General features: G+C 38.4%; 1 protein-coding gene across 1 annotated transcript in view; it reads right to left on the reverse strand.

The window, feature by feature from the left end:
• The window catches only part of LOC126195609 (WD repeat-containing protein on Y chromosome-like), a 455,713-nt gene that overhangs the window by 98,991 nt on the left and 343,184 nt on the right, over window positions 1-13,538 (reverse strand). Inside the window, exon 12 of the mRNA XM_049934234.1 lies at window positions 5,126-5,366. Coding sequence (XP_049790191.1) covers window positions 5,126-5,366 — 241 coding nt within the window. The remainder of the gene's footprint in view (window positions 1-5,125; window positions 5,367-13,538) is intronic.

The raw sequence follows: 13,538 nt of genomic DNA on the forward strand, positions 1-13,538 counted from the left end.
AGTAGTGTGAGGTGGCACCATGGCACTGAGTCAAAGGCAGAAAATTCATTTTGCAGCCACAAAACAAATAAAACTCAAAACTAATGAAGTTACAAAACAGGCAAGACACCAAGTGAAACATAAAAATGAGATGAGAATGTGTGTCTAAATGTGCACTTGTTAAGCAGAATAATACTTAAGATGCTAAAGAAATAAGGTTTGCAAACCTACTGACTTAAGAAAATATTAACATCTAAATGCCATAGTTAAGTGGGAAAGTTCTCGTATAATGTAAATAATTTATGAGTAAAAGAGACCAGTTACTGAGTTGCCAATAGCAAAGCTGACCAACTCGTGGCACAACATGCAGCTGAACTTAATATGCTCAATTTAAGTTGTATCAAGGAAAAAGATAGTGCTTAAACAGTATTAGATATAAATATCAGAACTATTAAACTTTGAGCTGTTTCAGCAAAAAAAAAAAAAAAAAAAAAAAAAAACATTTGTAACCAGACATGGATAAATTTTGGTACTGAACAGGTTAAAGTGTCAGTTTTATTGTAATACTGACAAATTTATGAGTGTCAAATGTAGTACCATATTGTGAAAAATATCAGTGGCTATTAAATTCTTGGATTGTTATTATAATAGAAACTGACTTCAAAAAGGAGATATGAGAAATCACTACTCACGCTGAAGATGCTGTTCTCATTCACGGGATGAGTTGTTTGATGTTCACAAGCAGCTGGGAATCACCCTGACTGCTGTCAAATGATTGGCAGCTGCTGCAAATCAGTGTGCTGGAAGAGCTTCTGAGAGTTGCACACCTGTGATACTGATACCAGAGGTACCTCATGTACTATCCTCTCCTGTGGATTCTGTATCCTCCACAGAAAGTATAGGATTGTTCATTACTCATCCACCTGTGAGTGGTGCACCTATGGTAAATATAGGCGTCCTGTACAGAGTGGATGAGGACCAGGCAGGACTCAGGGTTTTGTACCAATCCTGCTAACCAACAAGTTTCTTGGTGCTGTCTTTCACTGAAACTGAAAAGAGCCAGGGGGCTCACTTCACTGATTTTGGGGAAGGCTTTTCTGTCTGGTGACAACTGGAATCAAAGACAAAATGCTAGGGGTTGATTAATCATCAGCATGTCGAGCATCCTCCTTAGGGAAATGGCAGCAAGAGACAGGAAAAGACACCAGGTGCACTCAGTGTGTATGCCTGGAGGGCCTCATTCAAAATGTTGAAGAGGCTGCTCCATCAGTCATTGAAGGAACAGTGAGCAACCAATTGCAGATTGATGTGTGCTGGTTTGACAGGTGACAGGGCACACCATGCACAAGTCCAGAAACCAATCCCCCTAACCAACAAGTTTGAGGTATTGTCTTTCACTGAAACTGAAACTGAGCCAGTGGGACTCACTTCACCTGTTTTAGGAGAGGCTGTTCTGTCTGGTGTCAAGTGGAGGCAAACACAAAATGCTAGGGGTCAATTAATCATCAGCAGTTCAAACATATGGAAAATGATCATAACCCATAGGGAAATAGCAGCAAGAGACAGGAAAAGACACCAGGTGCCCTCAGTGTGTTTTCCTGGGGTGGCCTCATTCAACATGTTGAAAAGGCTATTCCATCAGTCATTGAAGGAACAGTTTGCAACCACTGCAGATTGTACTGCACATTGGAACAAATGTTGCCTGTTTTCTGGGTTCCAAGGTCATAGTTAGGTCATTCCAGCACTTGTCAGAGGAGGCTGGGAAGACCAGCCTTGTGCATGGAGTTTTAATGAAGCTCATAATTTGCAGCATTTTCCCACAATTGATGATGGATGTCTGACTGTGAGTCGAGTGGGACTGAGCCAGAGACTTCCAAAGTTCTGTGAAAGATAGGCTGTGAGTTCCTGGAGTTGTGTAAGAGGGTTGAGAACTCTAAAGGCTTCCTAAATGGGTGATGTGTGCACTACATGTCAGAGGCTGCTACTGTGTGGGGAGTATACAAATGACTTGTTTTAGTTTAGGCAGCTTTCCATCCAGTATAGATAAATGAAGTTGTAGGAAACATGGAGGCAACAGTATAAGATCAAAAGAAATCCCTCCCACATGTGACTGTGTTAAAATCCTAATTGTTAACTGCTGAAACATTCATAACAAAGTGCCAGAGTTTGAAGCACTACTGAAAAGCAGTGAAGCTCACATAATACTATGATGGAAAGCAGGTCATCACCTGAAATTGGTAGCAGTGAGTTTTTTTGGGATAGGCAAATGGGAAATGGATGTCATGTATTTGTTGCAGTAGACAAGAAACTCAAACCCACTGAGATAGAAACTGAAGTTGTATGTGAAACTGTTTGGTCAAGACTCAGTATCAAGATTGGTTATAAAATGGTAATTGGATGCTTCTGCAGCCAGCCAGAGTCATATCCTGATGTGATCAAAAACTTCAGAGAAAACCTCAGTTCACTTGCATTGAAGTTCCCCAGTCATACTGTAATCTTTTGTGGAGACCTTAATCATCCAACTATTAGTTGGGAAAATTACAGGTTTGTAAGTGGTGGGCATGATAAGACATCATGTGAAACATTAATAAATGCTTTCTCTGAAAACTGCTCTGAAAAGATAGTTAGGAACCAACTCATGATCAAAATACATTAGATCTAATGGTAACAGGTAGACCTGGCTTCTTTGAGGATGTCCACACTGAAACTGGTATCAGTGACCATGACCCAGTTCAGGCAACAGTGATTACCAAAGCATGAAAGACCATTAGGAAAAGCAGACAGATATATTTCTTCAGTAAACTAGATAAAAAAAATCAGTAATCTCATACTTCAGTGAGGAACTTGAATCTTTCAGACAGGACAGGAACATGTAGATGAACTATAGCTCAAGTTTAAAAGAACAGTTCACCATGCACTGGACAGACATGTACCCAGTAACATATCTCATAATGGGAGGGACCATCAATGGTATACATTCACTGTAAAGAAACATCTAAAGAAACACAGATCACTGCATAATAGATGTAAAACAAAGCATACAGCTATGGACAGAGAGATGCTGAATGAAACACATTTGGCTGTCAAGAGAGCAATTGTGTGATGCCTTCAATGACTACCACAGCAGAATATTGTCAAATCATATTTCACAGAACCCAAACAAATTCTGGTTGCATGTAAAGCCTGTTAGTGGCACCAGAATTAGTGTACACTCCCTAGCAACTGAGATAGAAACTGAAACTGACAGTAGCAAAGCAAAAGCTAAAATGCTTAACTCCATTCTCAAATGTTCCTTTACAAAGTAAAACCCAGAAGAATTGGCCCAGTTTAATCCTTGTATCACTGAAAAGATGAATGAAATAATTATAAGTTATCAGTGGTATTGAGAAACAGCTGAAAGCATTAAAATTGAACAAGCTCCAGGGCCCAGTGGAATCTCTACTAGCTTTTGCAGCTGAGTTAGCGTCTCTTCTAACTGGAATCTGTTGTAGATCTCTCTAACAAAAACCATGCCCAATTCTTGAGAAAAAAGCATGGACCACAGCCATCTATAAGAAGGGTAGATGAAGTGATCTACAAAACTACTGTCCAGTATCCAAGACATTAGTTTGTTGTAGAATTTTAGAACATATTCTGAGCTCAAACATAAAGAGGTATCTTGAACAGATTGACGTCAGTGCCAACCAACATGGATATGAAAACATTTATCATGTGAAACACAGCTTGCACTTTTTTAACATAAAATACTGAAAGCTTTGGATCAAGACAGTCAGCTAGATGCAATGTCTGTTGATTTCTGAAAAACATTTGACTCAGTACCACACCTATGTTTATTGTCAACAGCTTAATCATGGGTGGTATGAAGTCAAATTTGTGACTGGATTGAGGACTTTTTGGTAGTAAGAGTGCAACATCTTATCTTGGATGGAGATTCATCTTCAGATGTAGAGGTAACTTCAGTTGTGCCCCATGGAAGTGTGTTGGGACCCTTGCTGTTCATGTTATATATTAATGACCTTGCAGACACTATTAATAGTAACCTGAGACTTTTTGCACATGATTCAGTTATCTATGATGAAGTACTGTCTAAAGAAGTTGCATAAATATTCAGTCAGATCCTGATAGCGATACAAAGATTGTCAATGTTCATACATGTCAAAAAAAAAAAAAAAAGTGGTATTCTACAAATACATTATCAATGAGTCACTGTTGGAATCGGCCAAGTCATACTAATATTTGGGTGTAAAACTTTGTAGGTATATGGAATGGAATGATCACATACAATCAGTTGTGGGTAAAGCTGTTAATAGACTTCAGTTTGTTGGTAGAATACTGTGAAAGTGCAATCAGTCCACAAAGGAAATTGCTTAAAAATCACTCGTGTGACTGGTTCTAGAATACTGCTCAAGTGTATGGGACCCATACCAAATAGGAATAACAGGGGATATTGAATGTATACAGAGAAAGGTAGCACAAATGGCCACAGGTTTGTTTGATCCATGGGAGAGCTTCACAGAGATACTGAAGGAACTGAACTGGAAGACTCATGGAGACAGACGTAAACTTTCCCAAGAAAATCTATTAACAAAGTTTTGAAAACTGTCTAGAAATTATGACTCTATGAATATGCTACAACCCCCTATGTATTGCTCATGTAGGGATCATGACAATAATATTCATTACTGCATGCACAGAGGCGTTCAGACAATAATTCTTTCCATACTTCATACGTGAATGAAACGGAAAGAAACCCTAACATCTGGTACAATGAGATGTACCCTCTGCCATGCAGCTCATGGTGGTTTGCAGAGCATAGATGTAGATGTATTTGTAGAAAGATGAGAATATGAGTGATGAAGTGAATTGTTCAGATATACTTATGAACTTCGTTATTCTTTCACAAAGCTGAAACAACTGCTCACTATTGTCTTTAATTTGCCAATATAATTGCCCTGGAATGGCTGCCTCAAAATATTTTAACTTTAAAGCATAATACCTAACTACTGCATTCATAATAATCTGTTCAGTGCTGCTTGTTCATGTAATAGCGAACTTCTTTGTTCTACAGGTGCATTTCATTAAAAAAAAATTCTTTTACTTCATCAGTTTAGTGATGACTGTTAAACATACTAAGAAAATGTGATACCTAATTAAAAGCTCACATCCAGAGAGGTATTCCAGATGGTTGATGCCCCGCAGGTGTCCTCGGTATGATGACAGGAGGAGAGGCAGTGGCTGATTATACAGTATGCGTTTTGCACGCCCCTCAATACGATCCTTCAGGAGAAATGGAAACTGTAGTCTGAGTTTGGGTAGGCATATATTCACATCATGTGGAAAGCCATAATTCTCCATCAACCAAACTTTTATGTAGCCCAGTGATGATCCTGGTAAAGGATAATAGTCAGTTACTTGGATTGTAATATAAATCACATCTCTTATTCAAACAGCAACGAACTACTGTTATCAATCCTATTTTTCTGGAAGGACAAAGGCGTGATTACAAATGCAACTTAAAATTTTCATTCATGAAATTCATTGGTGAATTCCATGAATACCACATATGTATTTGACTAATTGGTGCAAAGAGATGTAGGTCAAATTCTTACACAAATGTCTTTTATCATATTCTTTAAAAGTCTTTTGATAACATGCAATACTTTTGAATGTTATAGTTTTTGGCATTTTCCCAACAAAATTGTTTTTCTTTTACTATGGTGCAAGACTAAAGACATACATATAAAATTTTATGCACAAATGTGTGTATGTCTGACATCTCCTCCTAAACCACTGGACTGATGTCAACCAACATAGTACATATATCCCTTACCATCAGGCAACAATTCCTCCTGAGATAAGAACCAACTGCCTGTCATAGTTCAGAAAACATATCATGTCATATACAATAAGACGCATCAGAAACTGCTCCACTATGTATGGCGTTTAAATTTGTAATTTCTTCGTTCCTAATTCCATTCACAATATATTTTACAGACACAATAAACATATGCCACTGAAAGTACCAATACACACATATTATTGTAAAACATGTAGTTCAAGAGACATGATGTCACAAACATTCCATAACATAAATATTACTGTTGTTGTTGTTGTGGTCTTCAGTCCTGAGACTGGTTTGATGCAGCTCTCCATGCTACTCTATCCTGTGCAAGCTTCTTCATCTCCCAGTACCTACTGCAACCTACATCCTTCTGAATCTGCTTAGTGTATTCATCTCTTGGTCTCCCCCTACGATTTTTAGCCTCCACGCTGCCCTCCAATACTAAATTGGTGATCCCTTGATGCCTCAGAACATGTCCTACCAACCGATCCCTTCTTCTGGTCAAGTTGTGCCACAAACTCCTCTTCTCCCCAATCCTATTCAGTACCTCCTCATTAGCTATGTGATCTATCCATCTAATCGTCAGCATTCTATTTATCATCCATGTTTTGCTTCCATACATGGCTACACTCCATACAAATACTTTCAGAAACCACTTCCTGACACTTAAATCTATACTCGATGTTAACAAATTTCTCTTCTTCAGAAACGCTTTCCTTGCCATTGCCAGTCTACATTTTATATCCTCTCTACTTCGACCATCATCAGTTATTTTGCTCCCCAAATAGCAAAACTCCTTTACTACTTTAAGTGTCTCATTTCCTAATCTAATACCCTCAACATCACCTGACTTAATTCGACTAAATTCCATTATCCTCGTTTTGCTTTTGTTGATGTTCATCTTATATCCTCCCTTCAAGACACCATCCATTCCGTTCAACTGCTCTTCCAAGTCCTTTGCTGCCTCTGACAGAATTACAATGTCATCGGCGAACCTCAAAGTTTTTATTTCTTCTCCATGGATTTTAATACCTACTCCGAAATTTTCTTTTGTTTCCTTTACTGCTTGCTCAATATACAGATTGGATAACATCGGGGAGAGGCTACAACCCTGTCTTACTCCCTTCCCAACCACTGCTTCCCTTTCATGTCCCTCGACTCTTATAACTGCCATTTGGTTTCTGTACAAATTGTAAATAGCCTTTCACTCCCTGTATTTTACCCCTGCCACCTTTAGAATTTGAAAGAGAGTATTCCAGTCAACATTGTCAAAAGCTTTCTCTAAGTCTACAAATGCTAGAAACGTAGGTTTGCCTTTCCTTAATCTTTCTTCTAAGATAAGTCGTAAGGTCAGTATTGCCTCACGTGTTCCAGTATTTCTACGGAATCCAAACTGATCTTCCCCGAGGTCGCCTTCTACTAGTTTTTCCATTCGTCTGTAAAGAATTCGTGTTAGTATTTTGCAGCCGTGGCTTATTAAACTGATTGTTCAGTAATTCTCACATCTGTCTACACCTGCTTTCTTTGGGATTGGAATTATTATATTCTTCTTGAAGTCTGAGGGTATTTCGCCTGTTTCATACATCTTGCTCACCAGATGGTAGAGTTTTGTCAGGACTGGCTCTCCCAAGGCTGTCAGTAGTTCCAATGGAATGTTGTCTACTCCGGGGGCCTTGTTTCGACTCAGGTCTTTCAGTGCTCTGTCAAACTCTTCACGCAGTATCGTATCTCCCATTTCATCTTCATCTACATCCTCTTCCATTTCCATAATATTGTCCTCAAGTACATCACCCTTGTATAGACCCTCTATATACTCCTTCCACCTTTCTGCCTTCCCTTCTTTGCTTAGAACTGGGTTGCCACCTGAGCTCTTGATATTCATACAAGTGGTTCTCTTCTCTCCAAAGGCCTCTTTAATTTTCCTGTAGGCAGTATCTATCTCACCCCTAGTGAGACAAGCCTCTACATCCTTACATTTGTCCTCTAGCCATCCCTGCTTAGCCATTTTGCACTTCCTGTCGATCTCATTTTTGAGACGTTTGTATTCCTTTTTGCCTGCTTCATTTACTGCATTTTTATATTTTCTCCTTTCATCAATTAAATTCAATATTTCTTCTGTTACCCAAGGATTTCTACTAGCCCTCGTCTTTTTACCTACTTGATCCTCTGCTGCCTTCAGTATTCATCCCTCAGAGCTACCCATTCTTCTTCTACTGTATTTCTTTCCCCCATTCCTGTCAATTGTTCCCTTATGCTCTCCCTGAAACTCTGTACAACCTTTGGTTCTTTCAGTTTATCCAGGTCCCATCTCCTTAAATTCCCACCTTTTTGCAGTTTCTTCAGTTTTAATCTACAGGTCATAACCAATAGATTGTGGTCAGAGTCCACATCTGCCCCTGGAAATGTCTTACAATTTAAAACCTGGTTCCTAAATCTCTGTCTTACCATTATATAATCTATCTGATACCTTTTAGTATCTCCAGGGTTCTTCCATGTATACAACCTTCTATCATGATTCTTAAACCAAGTGTTAGCTATGATTAAGTTGTGCTCTGTGCAAAATTCTACCAGGCGGCTTCCTCTTTCATTTCTTAGCCCCAATCCATATTCACCTACTACGTTTCCTTCTCTCCCTTTTCCTACACTCGAATTCCAGTCACCCATGACTATTCAATTTTCGTCTCCCTTCACTATCTGAATAATTTCTTTTATTTCATCATACATTTCTTCAATTTCTTCATCATCTGCAGAGCTAGTTGGCATATAAACTTGTACTACTGTAGTAGGTGTGGGCTTCGTATCTATCTTGGCCACAATAATGCATTCACTAAGCTGTTTGTAGTAGCTTACCCGTGTTCCTATTTTCCTATTCATTATTAAACCTACTCCTGCATTACCCCTATTTGACTTTGTGTTTATAACCCTGTGGTCACCTGACCAGAAGTCTTGTTCCTCCTGCCACCGAACTTCACTAATTCCCACTATATCTAACTTTAACCTATCCATTTCCCTTTTCAAATTTTCTAACCTACCTGCCCGATTAAGGGACCTGACATTCCACGCTCCGATCCGTAGAACGCCAGTTTTCTTTCTCCTGATAACGACATCCTCTTGAGTAGTCCCCGCCCGGAGATCCGAATGGGGGACTATTTTACCTCCGGAATATTTTACCCAAGAGGACGCAATCATCATTTAATCATACAGTAAAGCTGCATGCCCTCGGGAAAAATTACGGCCGTAGTTTCCCCTTGCTTTCAGCCGTTCGCAGTACCAGCACAGCAAGGCCGTTTTGGTTATTGTTACAAGGCCAGATCAGTCAATCATCCAGACTGTTGCCCTTGCAACTACTGAAAAGGCTGCTGCCCCTCTTCAGGAACCACACGTTTGTCTAGCCTCTCAACAGATACCCCTCCGTTGTGGTTGTACCTACGGTACGGCTATCTGTATCGCTGAGGCACGCAAGCCTCCCCACCAAGGTCCATGGTTCATGGGGGGTAAATATTACTAAGAATTTAAATTCTACAGTCTATGTTTCTTAATTTGGAAACTGTACTTATAAGTTTGTACATTACGAATATTTTTTTTACTATTTCATAATTTCAAAGCTGTTTTCAAAAAGAGCTGTCTTCAAAGATATATGGAAATGAATTTTTTTAGTATTAGTACACTACAAACTCAGAGAGTTTTTGTTTATAATTGAAAATTGTCCAAATGAATACACAGGCAGTGCCAGATTTTTCAGCAAGTCACATAAAATGTAAAATATGAAAATATGTATTATTGAAAATGCCAAAACATAACACATCATGTACAAAAATTCAACAAATAGTATTAAAATTATAAGGATGGATGGGTTAAAGTATCTTGATGCTGACTATCTTCATCTTCAGTATTCTATTTCCTTATCCATTACTTGCTCCCAAACTTTTGACTCATTACTATTCATCACCCATTCAATATTTTCTGGAATATCAGAACTAAATAGGTTTGCATAAATAAAATTACTCCTGACATAACGATCAAACGTATCAGACACTATGTTCTCTAGCTGACCTTCTCAACTCACATTCTTGTTCTTGTTTCCAATTGCCTGAACTCCCTGTTAACCTTTTCTTTCATGTGTTATTTACATATTCATTATCTATGCTTTTGCACTCAGAACACTAAAGTGGTCACACCATGAATCAGATTCCTTTAGATAAAATCAAATAATGGAAAATTCAGGATGGAAAAATGTCAGTATTATGAAAAGGATAGATCACTACTCACCATGTACCAGTAGTGGAGATGTTGAGGTGCAGGTAGGTTTGACAAAAAGACTGCTAAAAAAGTAAATTTTTGGTTAAAATGCTCTGTTCTGTAATTTCCATAATACTTTAAATGTTTGCCATTAAGTTTCTTTTCAAACAATACATCATAAGGAGTTATTCTTTCAATAGTATTAGCTAAATTACTGTTGTAAGGCATGCAACTGCACAAACTAGTTAAGGCCAAAATCTATTTACTTTTGCTTCAGCTACCAGGCATCTTGATGTATCAATAACTGACCTGATGCATCTTTCAGTTGTACCATTTAATTTATGTACATAGTGAAGGCATGCATTTAAAATGATTCATTTCTATCTTATAAAGTGATAATTATCTGAATTTAAATACTCCTTTCCATTGCCACATATCAATTTCTTAATAGTTTTACCAGTTAGATTTTCAGTTTCAATAAATATTTCACAAAACAATCATAAACTTGCCTTTTAGATTTAATAGTGTACACTCTACCAGCTTTACTACACTTATCGATGAAAGTAACATAATACCTTTCCCCTCATAAACCATACGTTGAGTGAGGCCCATTCACATCAGTGTGAATAGTCTCTAATGTTTCATTTCTTTTGCTTCAGTTCTTTTAAAATGGTAAATTGTACACTTTACATTTCATAAATACTTATTCTAAAATTGTTGCTAATTCCTCTGTAACTGCAGTGTAGTCACATTATTATAAGGGGTGTTCAAAAAGAAACGAGCCTGAGGCATGATTACAGAAACCAGTACCAGTATGTTAGAAGTATTGATCCTGGCTGTTGAGACACTTGTCCCAATGTGACACAAGGCTATCCCATAAAATTCCCAGGGCTGCAATGTTAACCAGTTCCACACGTATAGCTGGACGATGTCGACCGAGGTGAATCATTTGTCCCTCAGAGCCTTTTTAAGGGGACCAAAAGTGGCATAATCAAAGGGAGATAGGTCCAGGCTGTATGGAGGGTGGCCAAGAACCTCCCATTTGTATATCTTCAGAAGGGTCATGACTGTGTTGGCCATATGAGGCTTTGCATTGTCGTGGAGCAGAATGACCCCACGGGTGAGATTGCCTGGTCTTTTTGATTTGATCGCTTGGCAAAGGATGGTAAAGGTTTTTGAGTAATGCTGGGCATTCACTGTTCTCCCGTGCTGCAGAAAGTGAATCAGAAGGGTGGCATCTTGGTCAAAGAAGAACATCAGCACATTTACTGCACTTGTGTGGATGGCCTTGGCTTTTTTTGGTGGTGGTGACCCTGGATGCTTCCACTGGACACTTTGTTATTTTGATTCTGGTTTGAAGTGATGACACCATGACTCATCTCCAGCCACCACTTGTGCCAGGAACGCATTCTCCTCCTGAGCATAGACTCTTGCAAGGGACATGCAGTGTTCACCGTACACTTGTGACATTCGTCGATGAATGTCCGTTCCTCCTACTCCTTCGCTGTTAGAGAACAAATAGCACATCTTTGCTATTCTGTTGATGCCTCCATGTCACTGTTTGCAATGTGACTGGCAGCATTGGATGATTGATGCATGCTGCTGCTAACTCTGTATAGTCACGTGATGTGCACGCGTGCCCTCTAATGACAGGGTGTAAACTTCCACGCTCTCGTTAGAAGCACACCTCATTACACACACCACAATATTACTCTCTTGTCACTGATTTGCACATTCCAGATCCCAGCTCATTTCCTTTTGAATCATCCTTATAAAATTTACTTGTCATAATGTATGATGCCATTTTCTCTTTTGGATATTGCATTACAGCCTCAATTTTATGCTTTTATATTAATTTAACATACCTAGTCAAATTTCTACCTATGTCTTTGATGTAAAATACATTATTCCATTTTTCATTTCAATTGGAATCACGTCTTCACAAAGTTATAAACTTATAAAATAACTTACCACGTGTGTCCTATTTTTGTAGTCTGCAAAACTTTACTCTCTGCAATTTTTAGATTCACGGGGTCTTTTAAAGATATGCAGTCATAAAAATATTTTTCATTATTGTTGACATGACCTATGCAACCACAGTCTAAAATAACCCATAAATCTGTACACTGTTACCTGACTCAAACTTACTACATGCCAACGTAGGTTAGGTCTATAGCTTCATAACCAAATTGCTGAAGCTGTTTTCATTTTGCTGATATCCTCTGTGTTCTGAATGACGGCCATCTCTTGAACCTTATTATTTACATCAATCACAGACCAGATTTTGTAACTCCTGCTCTACTGCTCACTTGGTCCTTGTTGTTAACTGCCATGACTACCTCCTTGAAGATGTCTGTATCCATGAATTTCTGCTTGTTCCTGACAGGCAACAATTCCTCTTGAAATATCCTGGTTTGTCACTTGCATCACAAATTGCTCCTGATACCTCATACTGGTATTTTATTCAGCCTGAAATGCATTGGTGTTTGCACCTTCACTTTCATCCTTGTCTGTTAAATACATCAATTGAATTTTACTTTTAACATATTTGACTGTCTAATCTTCTTCTTGCAAAACGTTGATCAAGTCCTCAGTACAGCTCAAAGATTCTGGCAAGGTTCTAAACATGTAGTTTATTCTCTCCTTTTCCTTCACTCTCACACTTGTTAATTTGAACTTCTTTCCTTTATTTTTTCCTCAAAAATACTGAAAAGTGTTGTCATGTCACTATAGTCTTTTAACCTCAGTTTTTCCAATGTGTTTCTTCACACAGTTTACAGTGGTGTTGATACTTTGGACTATAATCTGTTGAACTTTTCCCTCATCTCAAATATTGTTATCACTCACAAATTCCTGTTGCCTCTTTAAAATTGCTTGACATATGAAGTTCATTCTGGTCATATTTACTTCTTCCTGTGTATCCTCATTTTTCATGCCCGTTTTCACTTTTGAAACCACTGTATGTAATTTCATTCAAAATTTCCAGTTCCTGTAGTCTTCTCTATCAAATGCTGGTATCTTAATATCAGCCAAGCCCATTTTTACAAAGCACCATTTGTGAGTAAGAGCCTTCCTTTAAGTTTACAATCAATCCCCACTTTTCTGAATAATGGTCTTTTTACTTAACAAACACACTCTGCTACCACATGAAGAATATTTATTAATGAAAGGTTAAATACAATGTACATCTCTTTTTACACAGTGAACACATGGATGGCAAGGAGCTGACTGACTATTGTACATGTATATACACTCACTGCTGAGAGCACGCTTGGCACTGTCAATACTGCTGATATATATGTACAGGAGAAGCCCAATATAACATGGTTGTTGCTGGACATGCCTTACTCCCACAGTGTAGCATGTGCACAGTGTATCAAGAGTGAGTTCTGAATTGATAAACTTTGCGTGGTGAGTTAGGAGGAACACGTAATCCAATTTTATGCATATTGTACCATACTGCATTTAAATTTAAAGA

This window comes from Schistocerca nitens, chromosome 7, assembly GCF_023898315.1.
Source record: "Schistocerca nitens isolate TAMUIC-IGC-003100 chromosome 7, iqSchNite1.1, whole genome shotgun sequence".
NCBI lineage: Eukaryota > Metazoa > Arthropoda > Insecta > Orthoptera > Acrididae > Schistocerca > Schistocerca nitens.